Below are 27,530 nucleotides of genomic sequence, written 5' to 3'. Positions count from 1 at the left end.
CTTCCCCCCCACCTTCATTTTGGTTTCAGCCTTGATTACTGAACTCATATTTCCTCCAAATAATTTATACCACCTTGGCTGCAAACAAATGGGCAGTTTATTATCTGCAATTGGCCTCTGCGAGAGAACTGTGGCTGTTCTTGTGCCGATGGGTTTGAGCTCTGGCTTTTTTTTTACCTCTGAATGATATTTCTAAGCCCTTTCCCGGGTGAGGAGAGAGAGTGCATTTGTTATTGATAGAATTTCCATTTAAATTGAGGATGTTGCTCAGCGCAACACGTGTACCAGTTAAATGAGACTTTTTCCTCCAGCAAAAGGCAGCAAATTATATGAAGAAAAAAAAAAAGAAAAAAAGTTGGGAAGGGGAGGGGGGGGGGAAGGGAGAAAGCACAAAACTTAATATGAAATCCAGCCGGATATATGCCTGCAATAAAACATCTAGATCTTAATAAGGCTGTGGGTAAAGCTTGGATTACACACCCAGCTTTATATGCTATCTGCTATTCAGCAGCTGCTTCTCTTGAATAGCTTCTTTCTCTGCTTGCCAATCCGATTAGCGCTCTAGAAAATTAGAAACAAAACAACATGAAATCTTTTGCTTTAAAAAAAACAAATAGAAACGCAGCCACCAGAAGGGGGGTTGGATCAGGCCCAGAAAAGCCTTTTCAAGTGGATAATGACTCCGTGGGCCAGACATTTCAGGTGGATTTCCCTTTAGTCACAAATTGTTATTTGTGCTGGAAAGGAGAGGGAGGGATCCGCTGAACAATAGGAAAAAGCATCCTGGAGGGATCTGCGAGTCCTTTCCAGCCCTTCTCCTGGGTAGAGAAGGATGGGTCTCCTCTCCTCCATGGCCACATGCCACCACCCAGATGGGGTGACATCGGGGCTGGGCTGTCCCTCGTGAGCAAATTAAGGGGGTCCTGACCCCTCAGCTGGAGCCGCCTGGGCTCTCCTCTGAGTTCAAAAGCACCAACACAGACCAGACCCTGCAGCTCTGCCCTTGGACAGGCAGTGTCCCATCTGGGGACACACTGCAGCCCCCGGGATGGGTTTGGGACACTCCAGAGTGCAGGTCCAGGATGCTGAGCCCTCACGTTTCAGCAGAGCGAGGTCATGCAGGTGATGTGGTGGCCTGAGGATGCTCCTGTCTCTGTTGGATGACAATCTGCCATGGGTGCTTTCTAGCCAGGAGGAGGGGGTGATACCTGCTGGGATGGGCTCATTTCCCCCTGCCCTCAGCTGCTTTCTATTTCTAATCAGATAAAATAAACCACAGTTTATTTAAAATAAACCATGGGCTGCAGTGAAGCAGCCTGGCTGATCACTTCTTATCAGCTCCGGGCAGCTGGGGCAGGATCTGGGGGACATATGCAGACCAGCCCAAGGCCCATCATCCTGCCAAATAGAAAAAAAAAAACAAAAACCTGTGGAAACCACCTTAATCCCTGCAAAAAGCAGCCCCATCTGCTCCAGAAATGCACTCAGGCATAGACTCAGCTGGCCAGACTGTCCCTGCTCCAGGTGTTGGGGACAAAGAAGGGACACCAGGACTGAAAGCTGCTTTCTAGGACTAACGTGCTGAGCCGTGTTTCTGGGCTGGGCTGGTTTATTCCTCGCAGGCAGCACGGGATCTATGAGACAGGCTTTTTTTTTTTTGCCATTTGCAGGGTGACCTCTAAGTCTACATCACAGGTGGGAAGAAATCCGCTCCATATTGTACGTTGGCGGTTGCTACGGGGGAAGAAATGATTAATTTATCACCCATTCCAAGATCTGAAGGAAGAAAGAGAGAAAGGGAAAGAGAGAAGAAAAAGAAAGAAGAAAAGGGAAAAAAAACCCCACAACACCAGACCTCAGAATAATTCTGCTCAAGCTGCACAGGAGTATTATTTACGGTCCAAAACTTCCACAACCATCTGAATGTAAAGCAGAATCACAGCATCGATAATATTGTGCCCTGATCAGAGGGAAAAGACATCTGAGAAGGAAGAGGAGGGAAATAATGGCATATTTTCAGCTGGCTGGGGAGATTGCAAAGGGATTTTAATTCCAAAGATGCTGAACAAATTGCAGATGAGTCTCTATGAGAATAAATAGTGTGCGGTCATAGATCAGCACAACTTGATTTTCTCCCCTTTAAGTACAACGGTATCAATCTTTAGAGGGGAGGGAGTGGAAAGAATCAAGGTGGCAAATGAATTATTCCTCATACCTTTCTCCTCAGGCAGGAGAAAAAGAAAACCTTGCTGTCCACAGCGTAGGACAAGGAGAGGAGCTGGGGGATGCTCCATGGACCCCATGGTCCATGGACGTGGAGCAACTGGAGCCTTTTCCCAGCACCAGGAAAACTCTGGCTGGAACAGGGGATGCTGCAGGAGCTGGGGCATGTGTAAGGGTTCCCCCCGACTTTATCTACAGTATTTAACACAAATATTTTGGGCCTGGAGCATCGCTGACCTTATTAACAATATTTAATAGCAAACAGCTGGCTTTCAACCAAGGGTCTCAAAGCTTTTGGGAAATATTTGTTTAATTAGATTATACAACACTCAGCAATGGAAATGTCTGTGTTTTGCCAGACATAAAATGGGGAAATTACAGGAAAAAGATAGGGAGCAAAGCATGGAGAAGTGTTCTACATCCCCCTTAGACCTACTAAAAATACACACGAAGCGCTTTGTGTTTTCCAGTCTCTGGGAAAACACTAATTAATCCCTGGGGAGTTTGCATGTGGTGAGAGGAAAGAGATGCTGGGGGGTGGGATTTCTGGTCTCTTTTTGGACCTATTTCAGGACCTCTATTTGATCCCCACTTTTCTCTTTGAGGCAAACCAGTGTCCATTTGCAGCAATTTCAGATGGAGGGGGCAGGAGGTGGCAGCATCGATGCTCCGGGGGCTCGAGCTGCTCAGGATGATGGATGCCACACGTTACAGCCAGGGGTTTCTGGTGGGCTCCTTCGCAGGCAGGTGACAGGGGACATCAGCAGAGGCGTTTCAGGGTGAGGTGACCCCCTGCCATGGAGCCTGGTGAAATCCCTCCCAGGGCATGGAGCTGAGCGGGCTCTCCTGCCTGGAATAAATGCTGATGGAAAGTGGAGCTGAGCGGGCTCTCCTGCCTGGAATAAATGCAACCGCAGAATTGCTGATGGGGAAGATTAACTGGAAGTATGAAACCCATGAGGATGAGAGAGGAGACAGGCTACTTTTGGGACTGAAGGGCTTTTCCAAAGACGTATCTCAGCACCTATCCTTGCTTCCCTGAGCTCTGAGACCATGGGCTAAAAACTGTGCCTTTTCTTTGCTCCTTGGACATCAGGGGACATCAGCCACGAGGCTCCCGGGCACCAGAGCTGCAGATGTAGAAACAGGGATGGGTCCCACTGCATCCCTCTGTGCTCAAAGACAGTGGTTCCTACAAAAAATATTTATATTTTTCAGCAGTGATGGATGGATTAGCAGCTGTATTGTGCAGCAAAGGCACCCGCAGTCCAGGCCACAGCGTGAACCAGGCGTGATGCTTTGCTGGGCAGGCAGGCTTGGGCAGAAAAAGCAACTGAAATACAGGAAAGAAAGCAGGGGGGCGAAAAAGAAGGTATTTATATACAATAAATATTTAATACTGCTTAGTATTTCCTCCTGGAGAAACTTATAGCAGGGATTAATTTTTACACATCCTGCCTGCTCCGCTAATGCCCTTCAGCAAGGTTAATCTTTGCCCAATGCAAGTTTGAAAATTAAATCCAGGGTGGTGTACAAACTTCTTGTGTAGTTTGATTCAATTTCTTTCATTCGCCACCAAAATGATATATGCGTTTCGAATACACAAACGCTTCCTCTTAGAGCAGATAATTCATGAATAGACGCTCCCCGCCTTCCTTCTCCCCCTCTCTCCCTGTTGTGTATCTTAATTAACGTTTCAAGTCTGGCAGCTTTTTGATTTCCGTTTCAACAGGGTCTCTGATCAGCCTGCTTGAAAGAAAAACCTTAAAAAGGGGCAATTTTTTTTTCTGGTGGCTGCTCCTGTTTTCTCCTGAAATTCAGCATCAGCGGCAAGGAGCAGCTCCGGGCTGGGGGCCGACCTGCAGAGGAGAAGCTTCAGTTCTTGGAGAGATGGGGGCTGAAGGGAGATGTTTTTCCAACCCCAGCTTCTTTCCAGGAGTCCCCAGCAGATGTTTGGATGTGAATTATCACTGTAATCCCAAAGAGACAAAACACTGCACGTAGGTCGGGGCAATCCCAAGCACAAATACCGCCCAAACCCTCAGCAGCCCTGAGGAGAAGGACTTGAAGGTGTTGGTGGATGAGAAGCTCAACATGACCCAGCAACGTGCACTGGCAGCCCAGAAAGCCCCCCACATCCTGGGCTGCATCCCCAGCAGCGTGACCAGTAGGGCAAAGGGGGGGGATTGTGGCCAGCAGGGCAAGGGGGGGATTCTGCTCCACTCTGGGGAGACCCCCCCTCAGTGCTGCCTCCAGCTCTGGGGCCACCAACAGCAGAAGGACATGGATGTGCTGGAGCGGGGCCAAAGGAGGGCCATGAGGATGCTCCAAGGGCTGGAGCCCCTCTGCTGGGAGGAACAGGCTGAGAGAGTTGGTGGGGTTCAGCCTGGAGAAGAGAAGGCTCCGGGGAGACCTTGGAGCCCCTTCCAGTCCCTAAAGAGGCTCCAGAAAAGCTGGAGGGGAGGAGGAGGTCAAGGAGGGGAGCCATGAGGGGGAAGGGTTTGACACTGAAAGAGGGGAGATTGAGATGAGATCTTAGGAAGAAATTCTTCACTGTGAGGGTGGTGAGAGCCTGGCCCAGGTTGCCCAGAGAAGCTGTGGCTGCCCCATCCCTGGAGGGGTTCAAGGTCAGGTTGGAGGGGGCTTGGAGCAACCTGGTCTGGTGGGAGGTGTCCCTGCCCAGGGCAGGGAGGTGGAACTAGATGGTCTTTAAGGTGCTTTCCAACACTAACCATTCTATGAATCTTCACCACACTCGCGTACAGGAGCAGGAGACCACCCATGGTGAAGATATGCCACCACCAGGTCACGATCCCTCCCTGCTGAGCCTCCCAGGTGAAGTTTTTGCCCTTAAAAAGGCACAGTCAAGGGATCTTTTCCCTCTGTGTGCACCAGCAATGGCACAACCACAGCAGTCCCCATCCTCAGGGCTGGGACCACCACTCAGCTATGTTAAGGGATGTCCCCAGGGTCACACTGCAGTCAGCACCAACACGATGCTCACCCAAAGTGGGTAACTCTGTTCCCCACCCCGGGGTGCTCAGGGAAGGGTCCCCTGGGCGCATCCCACGGTTCCACCCTGCCTATGCCAAGAAAACAACCAGGTCACGATCCCTCCCTGCTGAGCCTCCCAGGTGAAGTTTTTGCCCTTAAAAAGTCACAGTCAAGGGATCTTTTCCCTCTGTGTGCACCAGCAATGGCACAACCACAGCAGTCCCCATCCTCAGGGCTGGGACCACCACTCAGCTATGTTAAGGGATGTCCCCAGGGTCACACTGCAGTCAGCACCAACACGATGCTCACCCAAAGTGGGTAACTCTGTTCCCCACCCCGGGGTGCTCAGGGAAGGGTCCCCTGGGCGCATCCCACAGTTCCGCCCTGCCTATGCCAAGAAAATGGGAGAAAAAGGCAAATCTGCCGAGCTAAGGAGCAGCTGACAAAAAGCCAAGCGCCGTGCAGAAATTTTTCTGCAAAGAGGAACATCTCGTTTTCAAATTAACATATTAATAATTAGTCAGGATGAGAACATGATGTCCCAGTGCAGGGCCCGAAGATGGCACATTTGCTCTCTGTGTTCAGCTGTGCCGAGCAGCGATTCCAGGGGTGCCTCTGAGCGTGACAGCCTGCACCTTACAAGATGTAATTTCAGCGCTTCAGAGCTCTCTTACTTATGCATCTCTTAAAAAACAACTGTGTTGGCTTCTCTCTGAAGGAAAAAAAAAAAAACAAAAAACCAACCAGCTTCTTCTTTAGGGTTTTCATGTGTTTGATTTCTTTGGGGTGTTTATTTCTGCTCTGGGCTATTTGAGAAAACCCATTAAATACAAGCATAAATTGCTAAGTTTTGTTTGCTACGAAGGTAGAAACACGCAGGGCCTGTCTGAACTATTGAGCTTGTGCCTCTGGAGAAAATCACTTTGCTGCCATGATGCCCCAGGACGGAAAAAATCTGCAGCCGGAGAAGTTACAAGGAATAAATGAAATGGCAATAGGTGCCATAAATAAAACTACAGCACATTAACACTCCCCCTGCTTTGGAGATCAAAAGCGAAAACAGCTTTCAGTGCTGTGACTTGGGGAAAAAGCAGCAAAAGCCCCAAATGCAGCAGGTTGATTATGTGCCTGGAGAAGATGCTGGTACTAAAGCTCTCCTCAATGAGAGACCACCATCCCCTGCATCTGGAAGCACCAAGGGAGGGATGAATCAAATTATTTCCAAGGCTGTAACGATCCAAAGGTGCATTTGCAGGACCATCCTGGTGGACCAGAGCTCGGTGCTGGTGATTTTGCAGTGACAATCCCTCCCCAGTGGGTCACTAACTGCGGCACAGCATCCTTCTATGCTGGAGGAGAGATGGAGACCAGCCCAGGGGAAGCAGCACAGACCTATTGCCATCCCCACACTTGACCGTAAGCACCGAATGCCAGGGCTGGAATTCAAGCTTTGTCTTTTCCTGACATTGCTCAAGTCATGAAGCTGTACTTTTATATTCTCTAGTGTCAGTTGAAATCGGGACTTGGATTAAGCCAGATGCCTCAAAAGCATTAAAGCTCTGGGGTTTTGTACCATTGCACAATGGCAGGAGAGCAGGGCTGGTTGAAGATCGAGTGACAGATGCACAGAACATCAGCCCACGTTGGCTTCAAAGATTGCTCTTGCCTGACAGTGAGAAAAACACAGCTCAAGAAAACAGAAAGGAAGGAGAAAACTGAAGTCCTCACTGTGGTGACACCATCATTTATGAGTAATTATGATAAACTATTGCTTCTACCTGCTGCTCTTGCAAAGCAAAGGGGTAAGGGGAGCAAAATGGAGGAGCAGAAGAGGTGGATGTGTCAGATGAGCTCAGATTCAACCCTCAGCAGCACTGGGGGCCGCAGGGCTGGATCCTGCCCCACCACTCCCTGCAGTGCTGGGCAGACCCTAGACCTGGCTGGGTGAAATCCAGCTTCTCTCTGGAATGAAGGGGTCTGGTCACACAGCACTGGTAGGAGCTGGGATTGTCAGGTCTTGCAGAGACCAAGCACAGCTGAGAGCCCTTGAGCTGATAATTCCCATCACTGCTGCAGCTGAGACATCTCTGAGTGTCTCCAGTGAAGGTCCTGGGTACCGCTGCTGCTGCAGGCTGCATCCTTCACCCGCACCCCGGCAGAGGATGGGACGTGATGCTCTTGGCAGAGGGACACCTGCCTTGCAGAGCCAAGTGACACAAGGATCAGCCTGATGCGGCAGCGGTCTGTCCTGCTCAGGTCACCCATAGTAAAAAAAAAAAAATTAAAAAATAAAAACTCTGGAAATTGTCTGTCTGGTGGAATGCCTGGCTGGCAGGAAAGCCAGAGCAGTGAATTTGCAGAGGCAGAGATCCTGCACGAGGTGTTAAGAAAGAGGGGACACATTTGGTTTGCACTGTATTAGCTTTTGCTGGAGACTCTGCAGCTTAATTTACGGGTGGTGGTGAACTGCCAGGAGGCACCTCCAGCTCACTTGCTCTTTCTCATAGAAAATCATGCACAGGGTTTTTTTTCTCTTTTTTTTTTTTTTTTTTTTTTCCCCCCAGAGCTGTGGGTCAGAGCAGCTCTAGCCTTTTGATTAAGATATTAATAAAAAACCCAAGTCAAACCAGGCCCGGCTGGGGAGGAGATGCTGGACAAAAAGCAGTTGAACAATGAAAATAGCTTCAGCTTGTCTTGCACACTGCGAAAGCCTTGCTCTACCTGATGCTTTACATATTGTCTTCATGCAAAGGCACATCCCTTCCCCTCCCACTACGTCTTGCTGTTTCTCTCTTTCCAGGAGAGCTTTAGTCACACTAAGGAAGCCCAATGCTTTGTATAAAACACCCATTCCCAGTTTTCCTTCTAGGTTGATTCATCCCACGTGAGCAATGGGTGCACGTTGGTGCACTCCCTGTGACCTCCTGTAACTCAAGTAACCTCTCAGGGGAGTCTCAGGTGGCTAATACGTGGCTGAGCACATGCTGAAAGCTCTTTTCTCTGCCCCACTGCCTACTCTTACAAACACAGGGACGTTGTACTGGAGAAATCAAGTCACACAGCAATTCATGGTTTACCTTATGAAACAGCTGGGAAGCAAACGTACATATCCTCATGCCTGGGTCAGCTCAGGTAACTGGATGGGAAAAACTCTTCAGGCTTCGCCTTCCTTCTTAGCACACAGAAGTGCATAAATCCAGCCTAGTTAAGCCCCTACCTGTTAGAAAAAAAAAAATAATAAATCACAAGCAGAGCAGACACTAACAGCCTTACACCTTCCCCACCCAGGCTGGCTCGGCTGCTTTTAAAGGTGGTTGGAAACTCAACTGGGTTCAGCTGCACATGGTTAACTATTACTCCCCAGGTTGTACCAGGGCTGAGCCCTGCTCTGGTCCATGTGGGTGCTGAGCTTGGTCCTCTTGCTCTCCCTGTTGCATCCCAGGGTTTGTGAATCCTGCACCACCCCCCGAGGCTGGGGGAGGCAGCCCCTGCACCGGGACCAGACCCAGACAAAGCCCCTGGGGTGCGCGTGAGTTTGGGTTGAGCAGATGAGTCCCATCCTCACCCCCTCCACAGAGAAAAGGGAGCTGCTGTGGGCGCTCACGCTCCCTCTCAATCATCTGCTGCTGTTTTCTCTTGTGGGTCTTCAATAAATTACCCTCCGTATTTCATTTAGCAGACAGAGTTACTGCGTTGTAGCCCTAGCATCAAATCGAGGACTTTTTTTTTGTTATACAAAAAGAGGTGAAAAATATGCCACGGTGTCTGTGGCAGCTCCAGAAACTGTCACATCCTAGCTCAGATCCCTGCTTTCTCCTAATGGCAGATCAAAGCTCCTCTTGGCAGTGAGACCCTCAGGCATTTGCTAGAAGGGTTTGCTGCAACCAGCAATGATCCACTGTAAATCACAACTGTCAAGTCAGCACGGACAAGGTTAGTGTCACCTTGAAGCATCAGGATCCCAGTTACATCTTTCTAGCCAGGTTTAAGTAATTAAAGCTAATTTTCTCCCTTGTTTCTTCCCCCAGCTGTGGTACCTCTGCATTTTTGGGGTCCATTTGGATAAAGATTTGTCTATAATATCCCAAGATTTGCCAAAACTACTCCTATAAGCTGATTTTATACTTGGACTAAAGAACTTTGGCTCCTTAGCTGAAGATCTCTGTTAATCAGACATCTACCACTAATTGCAGCCAAAGAATGGGGAGGCCGATGGGACGCACAGCTTGGTGTGGACATTACAAAGCTTTGTGCAGAGGTGGGGTCTGTGCACACGTGTGTTTGAATGGTACCTACCTGCTGGGTTGCCCATTTTCGAGGTGCAGGCATCTTCCTGAACCTGTGAACCAGCAGCCCCGACCGAATGATCTCTGCAAGAAGCCCCTGAGAACCAGAGCGATGCAAATCCAGCAGCAGAGGCTGGTGTGGGCAGGCAGATGGAGGGAATTTCTTATGGCAGTTTCCAGAGGAGCCGTCGTCTTCTTGCGAGTCCCTGGAGTGAAACCCACAGGAGATAATAAGGAGAACACGAGCAAAGTGTCCCCCACGTTGCCTCCCCCAGCAGGTCCATTCAGCAGTGCCCTGGGGCCAAGACAGGAGTTTGGGGTTGAGGAGCTCACCAAAAAGCTGGAGAAATGTGTTTGCTTTTTTTTTCCTGAGTTCATCTTGGGGCCAGATGACTCAAAGCAAAGGCTGTGGTGCCAAGTGAAGACTCCTGAGGTGCTGTTGCCACTGGGATGGAGAAGGCAGAGAGCTGGTGGCCACCTGATCTTCTCATCAAAGTTCCAGCCACCGAAGTCCCCGGGTTGGATTTTTGCACCGTTGGGTCCATCCGAGTTTCTCACTGAGAAAAAAAAAAAAGATTGTAGGCCTGGAAGTTCTCTCTCTGATGGGTTTGGTGTATTATTTTACAGTGTGTATTACCTTTAAGCGCTTTCACTGCTCCTCTGCTGAACTCTTCAGGCTCCACTGAGCAGAAGGGTCGTGGGGAAATCACGCTGCAATCAACTTCAAGAAGACATTCACATCGTGGTGGTTTAGGTGGAAACAGTAAACTTGATTTATTGAAAAAAATCTATTACATTTATTCCTTTATTACACAGGTTTAAAATATTTAAAAATAGCTCTTATGGGCATTACACTTAAATTTTATGACATGTTTATTGGACTTTGAAGAAATGTACAATATGTCATTCGACACTATATTTTAAAAAGGGCCTTATGTACTAAAATTTTTTTCCATAGGTTTTATTTTTCTTATCAACATTTGTTCAAGTCATATATATTAAGGGAGGAGGGAAATAAAATTACACAAAAAGAATGTCTGCAAATACAAGTAGTAATTTTATTGCAATATACCGTAGCTAAGTGGTCTGGGGAAATCGGAACAGTTTGGAGCTCAGTACAATTACAACACTGTGGAATTCAACAGAGGAATTTTTTTTTTCTTTTTCTTAAAGCAAAGAAATAAAAGGAAAAAAAAAAATAAAAGACAAAAGCTCCCTTGATGAAAATTTATAACAGAATCACATGACCTAGACAGACGCACACGTGTGTACATACATCAATATATGGCTTATCTGTCGCAGAGAGGAACGTGCAACCTTTTCTGACCTTCCCACCGTTCCTGAACAAGGCTCTTGCCAAGGTGACCAAGAAGCTGAATTCCCCTATAAATTATTATATACTCCTTTTCACTGCTTTGCCGCCGGAGTCTGCAGTTTTTAGGGTAGCACCTTTTTTTTTTTTTTTGATTTTTTTTCTCCCCTAAGTGAAAAAAAAAAAACAAAAATGAGAGAAGACAACAGAAGAAGGGAGAGGGATGGACATGGCTCTCCCAGAACCGAAAAGCACCGCGCGGCATCGCCGCTGCCTCCAGCACGGCTTGGCCTCCCTTCCTGGGCTGCTGCTGCTCTCTGCTTGGGGAGGAAGAGGGAAAAGACATCATATATAGGCTTTTCTTCACAGTAAATGTGATGTCTTTTCCTTTACGGTGAAAAGATCCCCCTTGGCTCAAGCGTTGCTGTAATACACCAGGCCAAATAATAATAATAAAAAAAAAAAAAAGCACCCTGCAACATCTATTTTCCAGCCGAGAGATCTAAACCAAGGGAAACGGCCAGGGAGGAAAAAAAACAAACAAACAAACAAACGGAAGGAGAAGATGGTGTCAGCAGGTTGTGAGCCGAAAATGCTGCGTGGAGGAAAAAAAAAAAAAAAAAAAAAAAAGCTGTAATACACCAGGCCAAATAATAATAGTAAAAAAAAAAAAAAAGCACCCTGCAACATCTATTTTCCAGCCGAGAGATCTAAACCAAGGGAAACGGCCAGGGAGGAAAAAAAACAAACAAACAAACAAACGGAAGGAGAAGATGGTGTCAGCAGGTTGTGAGCCGAAAATGCTGCGTGGAGGAAAAAAAAAAAAAAAAAAGAGAAAAGCAGCCATCCTGGCAGAGCCACTGTGGGAAGACCAGGAAAATTGCAGATCCCGGGAGCGCCGGGCGAGGAGGCACCCACCCGGCTTCAGCATCGCGTCAGGACAGCCACCAGATCCAGAAATTAGCACCACAAACATTCAGCGACTGAGTACAATCTGGTACAGGTTCCCACCGGATAAAATGCATGAATATTCTTGGAGAAAATTAAAAAAAAAAAAGACATAAGCACATTTAATACTTTTTTTCTACACGGGCCGTATAAGGTACCGCAATACGATTAAGGAAAGGAGAGGGTCTTCTACATAACAAATAGGAAGGTGGCATGCATTTATAATCAAGGACTGTAGCAAAAGCCTGCAGTCTGTGTTGAAAGTGGCTAAAAAGCAAAGGCTGGTGGGAGATTGGCCAATGGCAGGGTATCACCAGTGTTGTCTTAAAAGTTCTTCAAATAGATAGCACCACAGAGACATGTAAAAATAAAAAGCACCTTTTTTTTTTTTTTTTTTTTTTTACACTTTATATTCAGAGAGGACAAACGGATTTCCCCTGCCACTGCAATCTGCCACTGGGAATGGATTTTTTTTTATAGTATTATTATTATTTTAAAAGAACGCCAAAGAAAAACAGAGAAGAATTAATTTAAAACACGTGTGTTAAGGTAAGCAAGTGTATAAAAAGGCAGAGACTCAATGCAGATCCTGCTTTTAGATCAGGGAGTTGCAGAAATCTTGTTAAAAGCAGCCTTAATTTCCTTATTTTGAAGCAAATAATTCCAAAAGGCATCTGTGGCATCTTGGGCCCTCATCCTGCAAAGATGTGTCACTCCAAGCCCCTCCAGATCCAGGTTTGGATTGGGAAGAGACAGGGATGGTGGGGACGTGAGCCACGGTCTTCATCCCCAGGCTGGGCTGGTGGTGGGAAGGGCGGTGGTTTTAATACAAACAGGGTCACATGCATGTTTTGAAGGCGGAGACATGTAGACATTTAAAATAATATACAATACAAATATTTACTTACAAACATACAAAAATATAAGCACCTTTAATACATGGGAAAGAGATGCCCAGTGTGACTTTTTAGCTATCAAATTCATGGGGTTCCATTTTGTAACACGTAGAATTGCGCGATTCAACGGAGATATTACAAATTCTGGCAGTGGCCATGACATCTGCTTGCAAGAGCCGATCCAAATCTTGTGAAAATCAACAAAATTCCTCCGATGAGCTTCGGCAGGGGTTGGGTTGGAGCCAGGACTGCTGGGACTTCAACGTCAAAGCTGAACACTGGAGTTTCAAGTTTTTTCCATTTTTCCCTTAGAAACAAACAAACAAACTCACGTATAGACAAGCGCTCGGTATTGCTTCATGGCAAGAAGAAGAAGAAGACAAAGAAGAAGTCTTTGATGGCGGTGGGGTCTGCTGGGTGGCTGTGGAGCAGCAGCGGTGGTGGCAGCGTGGGGACAGGTCTCCGGGCCACGCGTGCGGCGGTCGGTCATGAGATTCTGCATCTGTTGCGGGAACGGTCCTCTGGTTGGGTCAGTGTGGGTTGGTGGCACAGAGGAACTTGGGCAAAACGAGGAACAAAACAAAACAGAAAAAAAAAAATAACCCATCGCTGTCCAGTTTCAGAACGTGCATGTGACAAGGAATTCCTTTTTTTCTTTTTTTTTTTCTCTTTTAATTAATTAAATGGCGCAATGAGGTTACGAGGTTGCTCATTTGGAGACTAGTTTTCAGGTGGCTCTTAGCCCATGAAGCAAGCTGGTCCCACCTCGAATCCAAATTTCTGTGACGCTTCTCCGAAGTCATTGAACATGATGTCGACTATAGGTACTTGCTCTACTTTGGGCGTGTTGATTTCCAGGATGGTCTTCTGATAGCCCTTCTTTGCCTGACGGGGAGAAGAGGGAGAGAGAGGAGCTCTGATGACACCTCCAACCCAACCACAGCAAGTTGTCATGAATGAGCATTGACCAGTCTGCTGGGAATACACTGACCATCTCACCCAAACATTTTCTGAGCTGAACTAGAAGCACCCAGCACCCAAACACCCTACATTTGCCCTGCAGATGGAGATGACATGCTCTCGAGTGGGATGGTGACCACTGAGCAAACCCCTGGGAGATGACTGTCCCGAACCCAGACTTTGGAGCAGAAAAAGCTGCTGCCACGCAGATTTAAAGACACTAACTCTGCTGACAGCACATCTCAGAGCTGCAACAGGAGCCTGGTAAAATTGTTGTGGCCGTGGTGTAGTTGTTTTGCCTCCCCGAGGACACGCATGGGTTGTTGAGCAAATGCGAGTGATTTAATTTGAATATATTAGTTTGACTATTATCCGAGCGCTACCAAAAAGATCACATTTAAAGTTTGATGGAATTCACAAGGTGATGTTGTCTTTTTATCGTGCCTGGTAGCCATACCGTTATTTCCAAAATATAAATATTTATTAGAGGAGCAGAAGTGCACCCGAGGGCATACAAAGCTGCACAAACAAGTGAATTTATGGAGCAGCTTTTGGCTCTACCTTACCCTCTGATTTGTGTCTCTCGGTAGAATAAGCTGTATCACAGCTACTGAGAAAGGGCTGTAAGATCAGGAAAAACACATTCAAATAATGACCCAAACATTAGCCCTGGAGATCCTCCGGCGCCGGCTACAGCAGCCTCCCTCCATCACAGCCTGGGTCCTACCAGGAACTCTGCAGTAACACCACGTCAGCCAGCCCAACCTCATTTTTCACATGGTAGGGCTCAGTCTTAAATATCCTGCCTGTGGTTTTCAGGAAGGATGATCTACCAGGGTACCAGAGACGGCCCAGAATACAGGAGATGCAGAACCTCCTTCTGCAAGGCTCCAATAAGCTCCCTCGGCATATTTTGCCTCCTTTTTATAGCCTGCAAGAATGCCTCTAGCTGAGAGGAAGGACTGGGACATGCTGGTTTGGAAGTGATGCCCAAAGCCATGAGATGGGAGATGACATCTCTGTGTCCCCACCATCACACTGGGGCTTGTTCAGCCTCTCCTGGTGCTCCCACTGACTTGTTCTTGCCACATTCCTTTATTTGCAGTGCAGGGACTTGGCTGCAAGAAGCAACCGAGCAAATAAACTGGAAGGAGCTACTGCCCTCTTTCCATGCAAATATCCCTCGTTAGGGAGAGGGACACAGGGCACCTGAGCCAAATCACTTAACCCAGAAGGGTTTTCAGCACATTAAAATGTGCAACGTGTGATCTTGCAACATCCCTGAGGCTTAAGGAGGGAAAAGGAAGAGAAGGTACTTTTTACTGAGGACACATTACATTAGCAGGAGATATGAAGTACTTGAGGATAAACTTCCCCACGTGGCTTCTGAGTGTCTCCAGAAGCAGGACGGGTGCCCTTTCCCTCTCCGAGAGGGTGTTAAAAGAAGGGGGTGATTCTAATCTGATTTTCCTCATTGCTCCTACAGTAGCAAACGTGCCTGTGCCAGAACAGCACCACTTTCCTCTCAAATTATGTGGAGGGCTTCTGTCAAACATCTCAATCTTTCTGTCCCGTGGGCTCCAAGCGCTGCAGTTGCAGAAGGGTGAGAATTATGCACGCTTCCTCCCCAGCACGCTGGGGCTTGAAATAAATGCAAGCAGCACCCGCTTTGCCAAATTTTTTAGCTCCCGAGGGCAGATTTTTCAGAGCTCAGTCCCAAATCAGGCACCCAAAAGAAGGTGGCAGAAGTAACGGGAGGATGCTGGGCCCTTTGGAAACTCTGGCTGTCGCTGGTGGCCACAGCAAAGGCAAAGAGCAGTGTGGGGAGAGGGAGGATGCAGCGTAATGCCTGCCTCTTCTCTGGGTAAAATAGTCCTGGGGAGCAGGGATGGAGAGAAAGATGCTACGAGTTGCATTTGAAATGGGAGTAGGGATGCGAACCTTCACCTTTCCACAGCATCACCTCATCTTGCTATGGAGTCAGGCCTTGCTTTGATTTCTTTGATTTGTCCTTTCCCAGGGGAACAGGAGGATCCCAGGAGGAGCAGGGGCTTTGCAGGCACAGAGCAAACCAAAGCCCCGTGCTGGGGCTCCTCCAGCAGCTCAGGGGATGCTGGACCAGAGCTGGGCACCTCCTCGCACCCAGCACAGCCCAGACCCTCCTGGGGCTGCACACATCAGCATGATGCAACACCCTTTTCCCCCAACCAACCTAATACCAAACCCTTAATGCTTTTCCTCCAAAATTTCCTGAAATCACTTAAAAAAATTATCATCAAAGCCTGCAAAACTCATACACAACTGGGTGCCATCACTTGCCTCTCCCTGTGTGAGAAAACAGAGTAAAGGCAAAGCAAGGGGGGACATTTAAAAGCAATGGGTGGTTTCAGGCAGGTCTTTTCCTTTATGCACAGCCAGCAATAAAGCAAATTAATCTGTTTTCTAAGGGCGCTGCAGCTTCCCCTCACCTTCTGCTCAGATTCTTCTGAGCAGCATCGTGTATTCCCAGCATAAGGAATAGAAAGCTCAACGTCTCCCATGCTGGGGACAATCCTCAGGAGAACTACATCAGCGAGCACAGGGAATTTGGAAGTGCTTTGCTCAGAGGCAGAAGGTGCTGGGCAACCAGAGGAGGGGGACAGTCAACTCTACATCTCCAGGACCAACCCCTTCTGCAGGGACTGGCCAAGACCACGTACCGCGCAGCCGTCCAGGAGGGCTCGGATGTAGGGGTTGTTGTCGTAGGACATCTCCTCGTCATTGGAGCCCAGGAAGCGGATGGCCTTGTCGTAGCTGTCGCTGGTGGCATCGTGCCAGGCAACGGACTGGTAGCAGTTGTAGGTGATGTTCTGGTGGGCCGAGGCGCTCAGGAGCCGGAGGAAAGTCATCTGCACCACTCCGATGGGGTTGCCATCCGAATCCACGTAGGAGAGCTATGGGAAGAGGAGAAGGGGAAACACTGGGCAGTTAAGGGGCAATGCGACGTGTCTGGGGGGGCTCTGAGGACCACCAGTCCCATCCATCTTTATCACCCTGGGCATGGGGCTCGGTCTCACCACCCCTTTGGGGCGCAGACACCGCTCCTGCCACAGGGCTGCTCTAGTCCTCCTGCAGCCAGGACATGGCTACTGAGGGTAGTTTATTTCTCTTGCTGGTTGAGCTAAAAAAATACAGCTAAATGCAGGGCAGGAGGAGAAAGGAAAGGGGATTTCAGCCCTGGTTCCAAAAAGGTGCTGTGCTAAGCACATCTGGGGCTACGAGCCTCAAGTTTAAGCCAATACTGAGCACACTTCTCCAGCTTTTGAAAAGGAGAGAAAGCAGATTTATATAAGGGTTTGGGGCTTTATTTTTCTGTCCTATTTACATGATGTTCTGACTGCTCTGAGTATTTTGTTCTGCACACACTAGGGTATTTCCCATTCATTTTTCCTGGGCACCAACGCACTGGCTTTTAAGCAATCTTTGCACTTAATCTGCAGCAATCCTGTTCCTGCCGATAAGGACTCCGTGCTGCCCTCGTCTGCGAGGCCACGCTCAGCTGAAGGGAAAATGCATCTGCTGCCCTTGAGGGCATGCCATGAACCACAGAGCTGCACCAGCACAGGGATTTGCTCCATTCTGCACATAAGGCTCCTTTTCTCCTTTGGAGAAGGACGGTGTCTGGAGATATTTTTATGCAAAACACAATTTATTGAATCCCACTTCCAGCACCTCGGGGATTCAGGACTTTGTGGGACTTTCTCTCGTACCCCACCAAGGAAGCAAACGCTGATGGACACAGCCAGTTTGCATGTATAAACTAACTGTACTTCAGATGGCATCTCCAGCCATGGCCAAGCTACCAGAGCTGCTCTTGGGTCCTGTCATCTAGAGACAGTGGGTTTCTTTAGCAAGGACCAGGAGAAAAACACAGGCAACGCAAACAGCGCAGTGTCCTTCGAGGTACCGTGAAACATCACGTTGTGGTGTGAGCTGCAAACAGTAGAAGAGATTCATAACCAGACAACAAAATCATGAGTAAAAAGGTAATGAAAATAAATAAATATACCAACCGGTTGTCAGGATACCGTCGCACTGTCCTCCTGAGAGTTAAATATGACTGACCATGAGAGAGCCATGCATGCCAGGAGGAGAGCTACCAGAAAACCACCAGGACGTGGAAGGAAAGGGACACGAAGTGCCGACTCCTTGGCACACACTCAACGACACGTGGCCCTGCTGATCTGCAGGAGCCACTTCTCTTATTTATTCTCGTTTCAAATCAGTGCTTGGTTTGAGAGCCTGGCTGCTTGTTACGGGGTTGTCTCGGCTGCTGCTCTCCCTCTGCAGATTGCATGAAGACCTGTCCCAGCTTTGCAACTGGAGCCACTGGGAACTGGCTGTGTGCATAAGGCTTGCTCGAGGGAACACCATTTTGCAAAAAGAAAAAAATAAATCAATCCTTTCCTGTTTCCTGTGTGACAGTATTTCCCTGTGGCAGCTGCCATATGGCTACGAAGGATAACAGGACAGGATGGGTGGCAGGCCTTGTTAGAGCCACTGGGAATTGTAACACACGCAGAAGGAAAGCAGAGGCCAGAAGAAAACATCTGCAAAACCCTTTTATCCCTCTAAATGCAGTTTGGCTGCATCATAAGAAATGGTAAGAAATCTAGTCCAAGTACTCCGTGTCATTGGTTAATGACAGTGCAGAAGCATCAAAACAAGGTGGTTTCTTTGCATTTCATATTTACTACGTCCTTCTTGCCTTAGATATCCCCAGAAAAAAGGCAAGCATCCTCATGGCTGCACACCTTGGACAAGCACTGGGATTCCTGTGGAGTTTCCCCCATCAGCAGCGCTGAGCAGCCACCTGGAAACCTTCCCCTTGGCTCTGGGGGTCCCCGTGGGCTCAGCCCCTCAGGAGACCACACTCGGGCTGCGTGGGGAGACACCAGGGACCTTCTCCAGGGAGTCGGAGGAACAACGCTGCACACAGAGGGGAACTCAAAGTCATTCATCCCCCCCACCCACCCACAAATTCCAGATGAGCTGGGATCCAGGCCAGGCAAACGGCTCCCCAATTTACCAGCCTCATAGTTCCAAATACTGACTAGGGCAAAATGAGAGGTATTTTTTTAAAAAAATAAAAATCAATCTTTACTTTTATGGCTTGTGTGTTTCACAGTTTCGCGGTTTGTTTGGGCAGGTCTTCTACGTGCTGGTGGTTTTTTTCCAAACAGAAAATGCAGGACAGGTAAAAAAGCAAGAAAATAGCAACACAGAAAGATGGAAAAAAGGGCTCCAAGTAGCACTGAAATTCCTATTTTAAAAAATGGGCCCTAAGCTCTAGGTTGGCAATTCAGCCTCTAATGTAAACAGACCAGAGAAAAAAAAAAAGATCAGAGAAGATGGAAAAGTGGAGGTACTCATAATATTAACTGATGAAGTGCTCTGTAATTAAGCTATGAGTAGTTGCCCTCCAAGGATCTACAAGGCTGAAGCCTTGGCTTTGAGGCCTTATTCGATGATGCAGAAAAGCTGCAGAAGCCATATCCTTCTTGTGGGCAGAATCAGAGCAAATGTGTTTAGTGGCGGTGAAATGTGGCTTAGGAAAACAACGCGGTGATTTTCTTTGTTGTTTGCCTTTTAAGGTGGAAGTTTGGGGCACTGCAAGAAACCACTGCCCTGGGGAGGCAGCTCAGAGGGGTCTGTCAGAGCATCTTCTGCTCTCAGGGGCAGGGCGGTTTTATCCACTGAATATTTCCTTCTTCCCTAATTCTCCTGATTATCTGCATCCCACTAATCCGACAAGAATTGATACACACTTGGGAGCTTCCTGTTGCTTCAGGAGACCTGGTTTACACTAATCTGTTGCTGCTCTGACAAGGATGCTCTGATGCCCCTGACCAAAGCTCAGGCTCTGTGGGAGCGATCTATCCACAACTGAATGTCCTGGTAAGGGACAAAACACTAGAGCTTCTTCTCTGTCTTGCTTACTTGCTGACATCAAACGTGGTTTGACCTTACAACACTTTTTCTCCTTTGAAAAAATCCTTAATTGTGACTAAGTCAAGCTCCAGGCCGCCAGGCTTGGCCAATGTGCATGGTTTGAAATCTTCCTTTAAACCAATGAATTCTCACCTCCCAAGCTCCGGGGGTGGTGTGGGAGCCCCCAGTGTGGCTCATCTCCAGCGTGGGAGATGAGAATCTTCTGTTGGGGAAAACCAGCCTGGAGATATGCAGATTCACCCCCTCAGCCTGGGTACCAGCGAGCAGAGGATGAGATAGATAACCACGTGCCCAGCTCCAGGCTGAAGCATCACGGTGTGGGGCTCGGCTCTTGGGATAAGGCTATGCTGGGGGATGGCAGCACGGGGACACCCAGTTTGCCCATAATGGGAACTGCTTAGAGGGCTCCTGTGAGATGCAGCCACTGCAGTGCTCTGTGGAGACAGACCTGCAACAGCTCCAGCTCTGCAGGGTCCCCCAGCACATCAGCGTGTCCCCTCCTAACGCGGGGGAAAGCTCATCACCTAGGTTTCCAGACAAGCAGGCTGGAAAAACGTGTCCCCCGTTGGGTTTTGTTTCTTTTTTTCAGTATTCCACCTTAAATATTGTCACTGCGACTTGCGATGGGGATTAGTCCAGCATGCAGAGTGCAGCAGGTCTGGCCATACCAAAGCAGATGATGAGCTCTGATTCAGACTAGAGGGCCAGGGTTAGCCACTTACCAAAGACCCCCGCTTGTATTGACTATACCATGTGGAAGGCTTTTCTTTGGGCCAACGAGCCATTTTACTCTGTAAAATATGACACGGGTTAAAGAAAACAGAAAGCACCAAGATGCATCTTACCAGTTTACCGCGCTTGAATTCACTGAACCAGGAGCCTGGGTTTTCCTTTGGCCAAGAAGTAATTCTAGCCTAGTTTGTGGACGGCAAGGAGGAAAGAGAGAAAGAAAAAAGAAAAAGAAATAAAAAAAAAGTTACATTCAGTTCCACAAGCAGAGTCTGCATGTCTTATTGAAACTGTCCAACTTCCTTTAAAATGTTTTCTTAATCTTTATACACCACTAACAAGAGCAGTCAGCAGAGCCCTGAGGTGCCAGCAGCCTCTCAAGCAGAACAGGACATCGTGGTGCTGCCCCAGGGTGCCCAGCTCTGCCTTGGCATCAGCCTCCTTTGCTCGGGGCTAATGATCTCTGTCTCCTAGATCCTTTGGATGCAAAACCAGCAGTGCAGTCTATCGGCACGAGAGATAAAAGGACAGATTGGGGAGGGGGGGAGGGAAGGAAATATCAGCGGTAAGAGATCCATTGATCTTCATGGGAGGGCTGGGGTAGAAAAGGAGTGGTGATAGCAGGGAAGGCTGGTGTCACTCTTAACGTCAAATCCAGATGCTGTGGGGTTGGGAAAAGCAGAGTGTGGTTAAGGAAAAGCCTCTGCCTGTCTCCTGCATCTGTGCAGCAACAAGGTGTAGCACAGGCAGCGCATCCTCCACAGTCAGTGCTGGAGCATCACACACGATGGAGCTCCAACTACCTGGAGGGATGCAGGGGGTGACCTTGACAAGCGATGAGCTGTCAGAGCATCCTTTATGGCAGCCCCACCGAAGCAACTCCATCTCTTTTTTTGGAGTCAGAGCCTGAGGAAGGAGCGTGGCCGCCGTCTGCTCCCTCACCCTCCCGCCAGCTCCCTCACTTCTGCCATAAATCTCCCCAAAAAACAACGGCCAAGCAATACACAGGTGTCTTGGGATTGTCCTTTCCTTCCCAGTACGTGAACCATAAAGCGAGTCAGTGTGGTTCTGCTGGGTCTGAGAGGAGATATGGCTTAAACTCTGCTGTGGCTTATAATAAAACCACTCAGCCAAGACTTAATGCCGGTCTGGTAGCTGTTTTCATTCCTCTACTTGGAGAAAGAGCAGGCTGAAGCTTTTTTCTTATTTATGACAGTACTGCACAAGTGTAGCACCATTTGCATTTGAGGAGCATCACAGCCCGTGGTCAGAAGAGCAGCTCCACAGCGGACGAGACGGGGCCAAAGAGCCACTCGCAGAGTCGGGGTGACAGGAGTTGGAGCAGCTGTAAGATCATGGGCTGTTTGAGCTGTCAACGTTTTGAGGAAAGCTGGGGCAAGTTAATGCAAAGGAGAAGAAATCCATCTCCTATTTAAACAGCCCTAACGAAAACTCGAGGAAGATTTATGCTGCATGTTATTTGTCCTGTGCCGGCACATATTTTTGGCGGATGAAATTCAGCAAGCAAATGGCTTCCACTGGAGTGAACAGCTTTGTCTGCATCTTAACCCAGCTGGGGCACAACTGTGCCACCAAGAGAGCTCCCCCAGGCTGCTATGATGGAGTTTCTGCTTGGCCAGTGCAAGAGCTGGTCCCCAGGCATCAGGGAGAGCAGCTCCAGAAAACAGAGCACATGGATCCGGGACAAAAAGGATGAGTATGGTTGAGCTACACACATCGTTACACAAATAACTTAATCAACCTTGTGCCTCGGTGCCAGGAGGAGCACTGAGGCGAGCTGCAATCGTTTAGGAAACTAAATACCCACAAGAAACACCAGGAAAAAAAAACAAAACAACAAACATCAGGAGATAAATATTTATCTGCCTGAAGACAGAGGAAGGGTAGAGGAGGCAGCAGTGCTTATGCCCACAGCCAGCGGGGCCACAGCCCGGCTGCAGGAGGGGAGGCAAGGAATGAGTTAAATGAAGCTCAGGGGGAGCTGCGGTTCCTGCACCAACACACGCTTCTGCCTTCATAAAGCAAAGTAAAAAAAATAAATAAATTAAGGTTTTAGCTTTTTTTATGCCTGGGAAATCATCAAAGACTTGTCCCAAATCACAGTTTAAATCTGACTTACTCAAAGAAATTCTCCTTGTAAACACATTCCTTGTTATTTTAGAAGCCAACGTTGTGTAACAAAGTAACGTTCTGGATCTTTAATCCTTCCTCGCTATTGTTCAATTCTCCCGAAATTGACTGGCTATGAATATTCAGATTAGGAAACAAGCTCTTATCACCGTGATATAGAGGGGGAAGAAAAAAAAAAAGGTTGTGTGGACTTACTCCTTCAGATTTCTTATCGGGGAAGATGCAAGTCTCTCCACCAGCTGTGAAATTACAGTAAACTTTGAAAGAGTCCCTGGAACATCCTTGGTTAGGATCAACCCAGTATTCACCTGGATGTGCGAGAGGGAAGAGAAGGGAAGAAAAGAATCAGCACTGTGAAGGAAGGACGATGGGCACTTCAGCAACCATCTCACCAGGGATGTTTCCTCTCTGTCATAGGCTACTGTCTATATGTATTTTTTTGGAAAACTGGTTATGTTCTGATTCCAAACAATAATGTGGTATCTTACAGCAACAGCTATTTTTCATCATATATAAATATTTCATTTGGAAGGGACCTACAACCATCATCTAGCCCAACTATTCTCAGTAGAGAACTCCTTCCTTGCCAGCCATGTTCCTCATGGGGCACCAGCCCAGGGACTCCCCAAATTCCTTCTCTTCCTCCCTCCCTTACATTCCCTGTGTGGAGCTGGGAAACCCTCAGTGGTTTCCCTGACCCCCCTCTTGTCCCAGGACACACCGTCTGGGAAGTCGGGGTGGCAGAGCTGCAGATCCTTGCAGGTACGTGCTGGGTTGTGTTGAGTGCCCAATGGATGCTTCATTTGCTCAATTTCCAGTTTCAAGGAATTCAGCGACCCGAAAATTTCCTCCATGCCATCTGCATAGTCCATGTAGTTGTCGGCGTTGCCATCGTCCACCAGTTGGCTGGCATCAATATTTCGCCTGGTCCTCTTGGAAGCCTGGATGGGCAGCGGCTGGATGACTTCTCCAGGAGGACCCTGATTTGTGGAGAAAGACGACACAACTTCTCATTGCATTGGCAGTGGGGAAAGGGCACAAGAGATGGCCAAAGCAGCCACCAGCACTGAGAAGCAGCAGCACAAGATACACGCTAGAGATGTAAAACACTGATAAAAACCCTGGCCACCAGGTTTGAACAGTGGGTCCATCTTTTCTTGTCACCTTCCCATTAGTAACTTCTTCCCCAGCATCCCTAAGAGACACCAATCCATTGCCAGGACTCCCAATATGCCAAATCTTGGTCCGCACATCTTCTACTTCCTAACATTGCAACACCCATTAAATCTGAACCTCATTTCACACTTCACATAACGGGTTCTACTTACAGGAGGCCCTGGGGGCCCAGGAAGACCCGATTCACCCTTTGGACCTGTTGGACCCTGGGTGGGGGAAAAAAAAAAAAAGAGAAGAACATTTGAGTCACTCAGGAAAAAGCAGTTGTCACTTATATCACATCCCAAATATTATTTCCTTTAACAGTCTCTTGTGGTAAAAACTTTCTTCTTGTCCTTTCAGGCACACAAGAGGAGTTTCCTTGCACCCCACCAAGAAAATTTTTATTTTGGTTATTTTTTGATGCGTGGACAAAAGAAAAGATGGGTCAAACACTTGGGATTAGACACTCAAATTGTGCTGAGGCTTCCTACAGAAAAGGAAGGATCTTCCACTGCGTGAAAACGTTAACTCTCCAAATCAAACCAACAGCTTTATAAATCAAACAAAACCTTAGAATTAATAAAACGTTGAATTCTGCATGGAAAAAAAGACTTTAGGAAGTTGCCCAAGAGGAATTTTTAGCTGCCTGCATAGGAGATCTGTAACATGAAACTTGCTTCAGTGTCGCATTTCTCACTGAGTTCTTCGCTTTTCAGCTTCCCACCTCCCGCTTCTTCACAGTCTATTTTTAATACCCTCCGCTTTACAGCACTAGGTTTTCTCCTAAGGACTATGCACTGCATTCCTCCTTATGATCTTTGCTGCACTGATGTTCAATGGAGTACAGTGTGTGTAACAAAAAACCTTTCCCAATTATAATTTCTGGGCTTTGACAGCCTGAAAAGGCTGCATTTGCCAGAGTCATCTTTGGCTAATTGCCTCTAATGCCACTGATGTGGAGAAGTCGCAGCAGGTTACACACTTAATAAGAGCTCCTCAGCCTTTTCATTTAACAATATCTATACTCACTGATGATCCTTTAGCACCTTTGGGACCAGGTGGACCCTGTATAGAGAAAAAGAGAGAAAGGAGTCAGTACGTTTCCTCGCAGAGAAGTCAGTCTCTCCTTAGAGAGAGGCAGAGTGGTGTTATACAAGGTGCTTTTTTTTCTTTTAATTCACTTCCTTTCTGTTTCCATTTTTCACATCCACTTGAGTTTGGTGTGCTTTTATTTGCCAACACACAAAAAGCATTTGTGTCAGACCAATCTGTGTCAGTGGCTCCACAATCCTGCCTGGATGGGGACTGGGAAAGCTGCTGGGTGATTACTGCAACCCAGGGCTGGTCCTGGCTCCGGGCTGAGGACACCCAGCAACAGCCAGTGCTGGTCACCCAAGGGTGCAGGCACCCGGGGAAAAATAATGCAAATAGCAAAAAGTGCAAGAAATTACCACATGATTGCAGATAATCCAAAAGAAAAGGGAGAAAGAACCAGGGTGGGCTGATTTCCCTGCCTCTGTCACACCGTATCCCCTGTGCCCATCTCTCAGCTCATGTGTCAACCCCCAGTGCTCCTGTGATTCATTCCAGTGTTTATATTGGGCTCAGCTGGGCAACCCCCATTCCCATCAACATCCTGGTACAAGGTCAGGCCAGAAGGACTGGATATCTGGGAGAGCCAAGGTGAACCCAGAAGGGCTGTGTAGCTGCCAAGGAATTAAAAGATAATTAGTTATCACATACCGGTAATCCTGGTGGCCCTGGAGGTCCAATTGGTCCAGAAGGACCTGTGATACCCTGAAAAATAAAAGCAGAACAACATTGATTTACATGCACAGGTGCTGGTTTATAAGTACACAACTATCATCTGCTCACAGATGACCGCTCAGTTTTGGAGGACTCCATACAAATCTGGAGTTTTAACTGGTTTTTAAGCTTGTGCATGATCCAGACAAGAGCATGACTGGGGAACCCCGTATCTCATTTAGGCACACAGTTCTAAAAAATGAGTCCTCTAGATACATATTTAATGCCACCATCCCTCCGAGTCTATTCAATTCTTTTCATATGACCCTTGAGAATCTGCTTTCCACTAAAATGGATCATTTTGGAGCATCTCTATATTTCACATGTAGAATAAACTACATTAACACAGAAAATATCCCTCAGAATTTAGGAAGAGTCCCCTGCCGAGGTTGGCCATCCCTCTATGCCATACCTGCTCAAAGTCAGCAAATGACACAGCTCAAAAGCACAATTAATTAAGTTCTTAGGAATATTTACCTGCTCTCCTTTAGGTCCTGCTGAGCCCTGGGGGCCTGGGAGACCTCTGTCACCCTTTTCTCCCTGCTCTCCTGGTGGTCCAATAAGACCAATTAAACCTGGATGACCCTAGGGGAAAACAGCAGATGTTAATTATGATCTCTCGCCGGAGGTAACTGAACGCCAAAGGTACCCAGCAAAGACATTTCTAAACACAAACCCAAATATCTACGCAAGGTGAGGGCAGTTTGTAGCTATTCCTGACACCTGGAAGTGGCAGGACAGAGGAAAGCACTAGCTTTTTCAACAGAAAATGCTACAAATACAGAAAAAGAACTGCTGCACTGGAGCACCTGCTCATTCCATGTGCTAACATATATTGCACGAATTTCTACAAGGCTGAGAACGATGTCCCAAAGCAAGCCTGGTGTCTGCACCCCACTATGCCCTCTGCTAAAGCATCTGTGTTCAGGCAGCCCCCACAGTTAGAGCTGCTGTGGACTGCAAGGGCTGACAGAGGGGAATTCAGCTCCTCCGTGTCCCTCGTCGTCATCAGTGCTGGTGACACGGGGATGGGAAACCCAGTCTTGGATCCAGACAGGTGGTGGCACAACCTGGTTCATCCCTTGGGGTGCACCCACAACTCTCCATCTCTCCTCTAAAGATATGTCCAATGTTTCCCGAGTATGAGGGAGAGCACACGGGGCTAGTGGCACTCCTCAGCCTTCTCCTGCCAGCTGCAGGACCCCTCTACAATGACAATTTTTCCCCCACACCCTGACCACGGGCATCAGATCATGCTATGAGTTCGCGTGTGTCATTCTCACCTTCTCTCCTTTAGGACCAGAGTCTCCTTTAAGACCAGGCAAACCTGGTGGGCCCTTTAGGAGACAGAGAAAGAGAGAATGAATTAATGTAAAATACATCCACCCATTTCAAAAACTCATGGAATTTGATGGTCTGGACATACCATAGGGCCTGGAGGACCATCTGGGCCAGGGGATCCTGGGAGACCTTGTTCACCCTGTAAAACAGTGCAATTCCCTCAAATCCATTACATTCACAACAGCAGTGCTTCCAGCTGGGATTATTCAGATTATTCACCCATCCTCATTTGGTCCCTGTGCCAGGGAAGATTTGTCCTGGCTTCCCACAGATGGGTAAAAGCAAAAGGATTTATGTTCCTTTTATGCTCAGATCTCTACTAGAAAAGGGACTTTGCAGCTCATGGAAATGTTACCCCAGAGAGTGGATGAGCAGAACCAAGACTCAAATAAAACACGATGTGAGGTGATATTCACCGTTATGTTATTTCCACTAAAGATGTTTTATCTGCTGTCAGGTGTGTAAGCACAGACAGAACACCACACTGGGAAAAAGACATCTTTCAAGGCAGATGGGTTACGATAAAGCATCAGGAACAACCCTGCCCAGAAGCTTTCTCAGATTTTGCTAAGTTTTGGAATACTCACAACTGGACCAGGAATCCCTCGAAGGCCATCGGGACCAGGCTTCCCTGGAGCACCTTGGGGACCAATTGGGCCAGTCTTCCCAGGAGGTCCTTCCAAACCAGCTTCACCCTAGATGCAAGAGGCAACACATTTTAATTCGCATTGGGGC

At 47.8% G+C, this 27,530-nt stretch overlaps 1 protein-coding gene and 2 long non-coding RNA genes across 3 annotated transcripts in view; all 3 read right to left on the bottom strand.

Moving 5' to 3' along the window:
* Nucleotides 1-8,305: 8,305 nt before the first annotated feature.
* LOC106888592 lies at nt 8,306-9,942 on the bottom strand. The gene is made up of 3 exons (XR_001412133.1): nt 9,837-9,942; nt 9,514-9,709; nt 8,306-8,434 (listed from the first exon to the last, which is right to left on the bottom strand). It is a non-coding gene; the product is annotated as an uncharacterized LOC106888592 (long non-coding RNA).
* A 310-nt stretch (nt 9,943-10,252) lies between these two features.
* LOC106888591 lies at nt 10,253-11,440 on the bottom strand. Its single transcript, XR_001412132.1, has 2 exons — nt 11,004-11,440; nt 10,253-10,952 (listed from the first exon to the last, which is right to left on the bottom strand). It is a non-coding gene; the product is annotated as an uncharacterized LOC106888591 (long non-coding RNA).
* Nucleotides 11,441-12,142: 702 nt separating this feature from the next.
* COL5A1 (collagen, type V, alpha 1) overlaps nt 12,143-27,530 on the bottom strand; it is a 116,986-nt gene continuing 101,598 nt past the window's right edge. Inside the window, exons 54-65 of the mRNA XM_014942927.1 lie at nt 27,383-27,490; nt 26,881-26,934; nt 26,738-26,791; nt 25,932-26,039; nt 25,392-25,445; nt 24,678-24,713; nt 23,819-23,872; nt 23,212-23,470; nt 22,686-22,798; nt 20,333-20,401; nt 16,319-16,552; nt 12,143-13,544 (exon numbers count right to left, since the gene is read on the bottom strand). Of these exons, the coding sequence (XP_014798413.1) occupies nt 13,398-13,544; nt 16,319-16,552; nt 20,333-20,401; nt 22,686-22,798; nt 23,212-23,470; nt 23,819-23,872; nt 24,678-24,713; nt 25,392-25,445; nt 25,932-26,039; nt 26,738-26,791; nt 26,881-26,934; nt 27,383-27,490 (1,290 nt within the window). The 3' untranslated portion in view covers nt 12,143-13,397. The remainder of the gene's footprint in view (nt 13,545-16,318; nt 16,553-20,332; nt 20,402-22,685; nt 22,799-23,211; nt 23,471-23,818; nt 23,873-24,677; nt 24,714-25,391; nt 25,446-25,931; nt 26,040-26,737; nt 26,792-26,880; nt 26,935-27,382; nt 27,491-27,530) is intronic.

This window comes from Calidris pugnax, unplaced genomic scaffold (genome assembly GCF_001431845.1).
Source record: "Calidris pugnax isolate Ruff unplaced genomic scaffold, ASM143184v1 scaffold102, whole genome shotgun sequence".
In the NCBI taxonomy this organism is placed as follows: Eukaryota; Metazoa; Chordata; class Aves; order Charadriiformes; family Scolopacidae; genus Calidris; species Calidris pugnax.
This window is presented reverse-complemented; position numbering and strand designations above follow the sequence as displayed.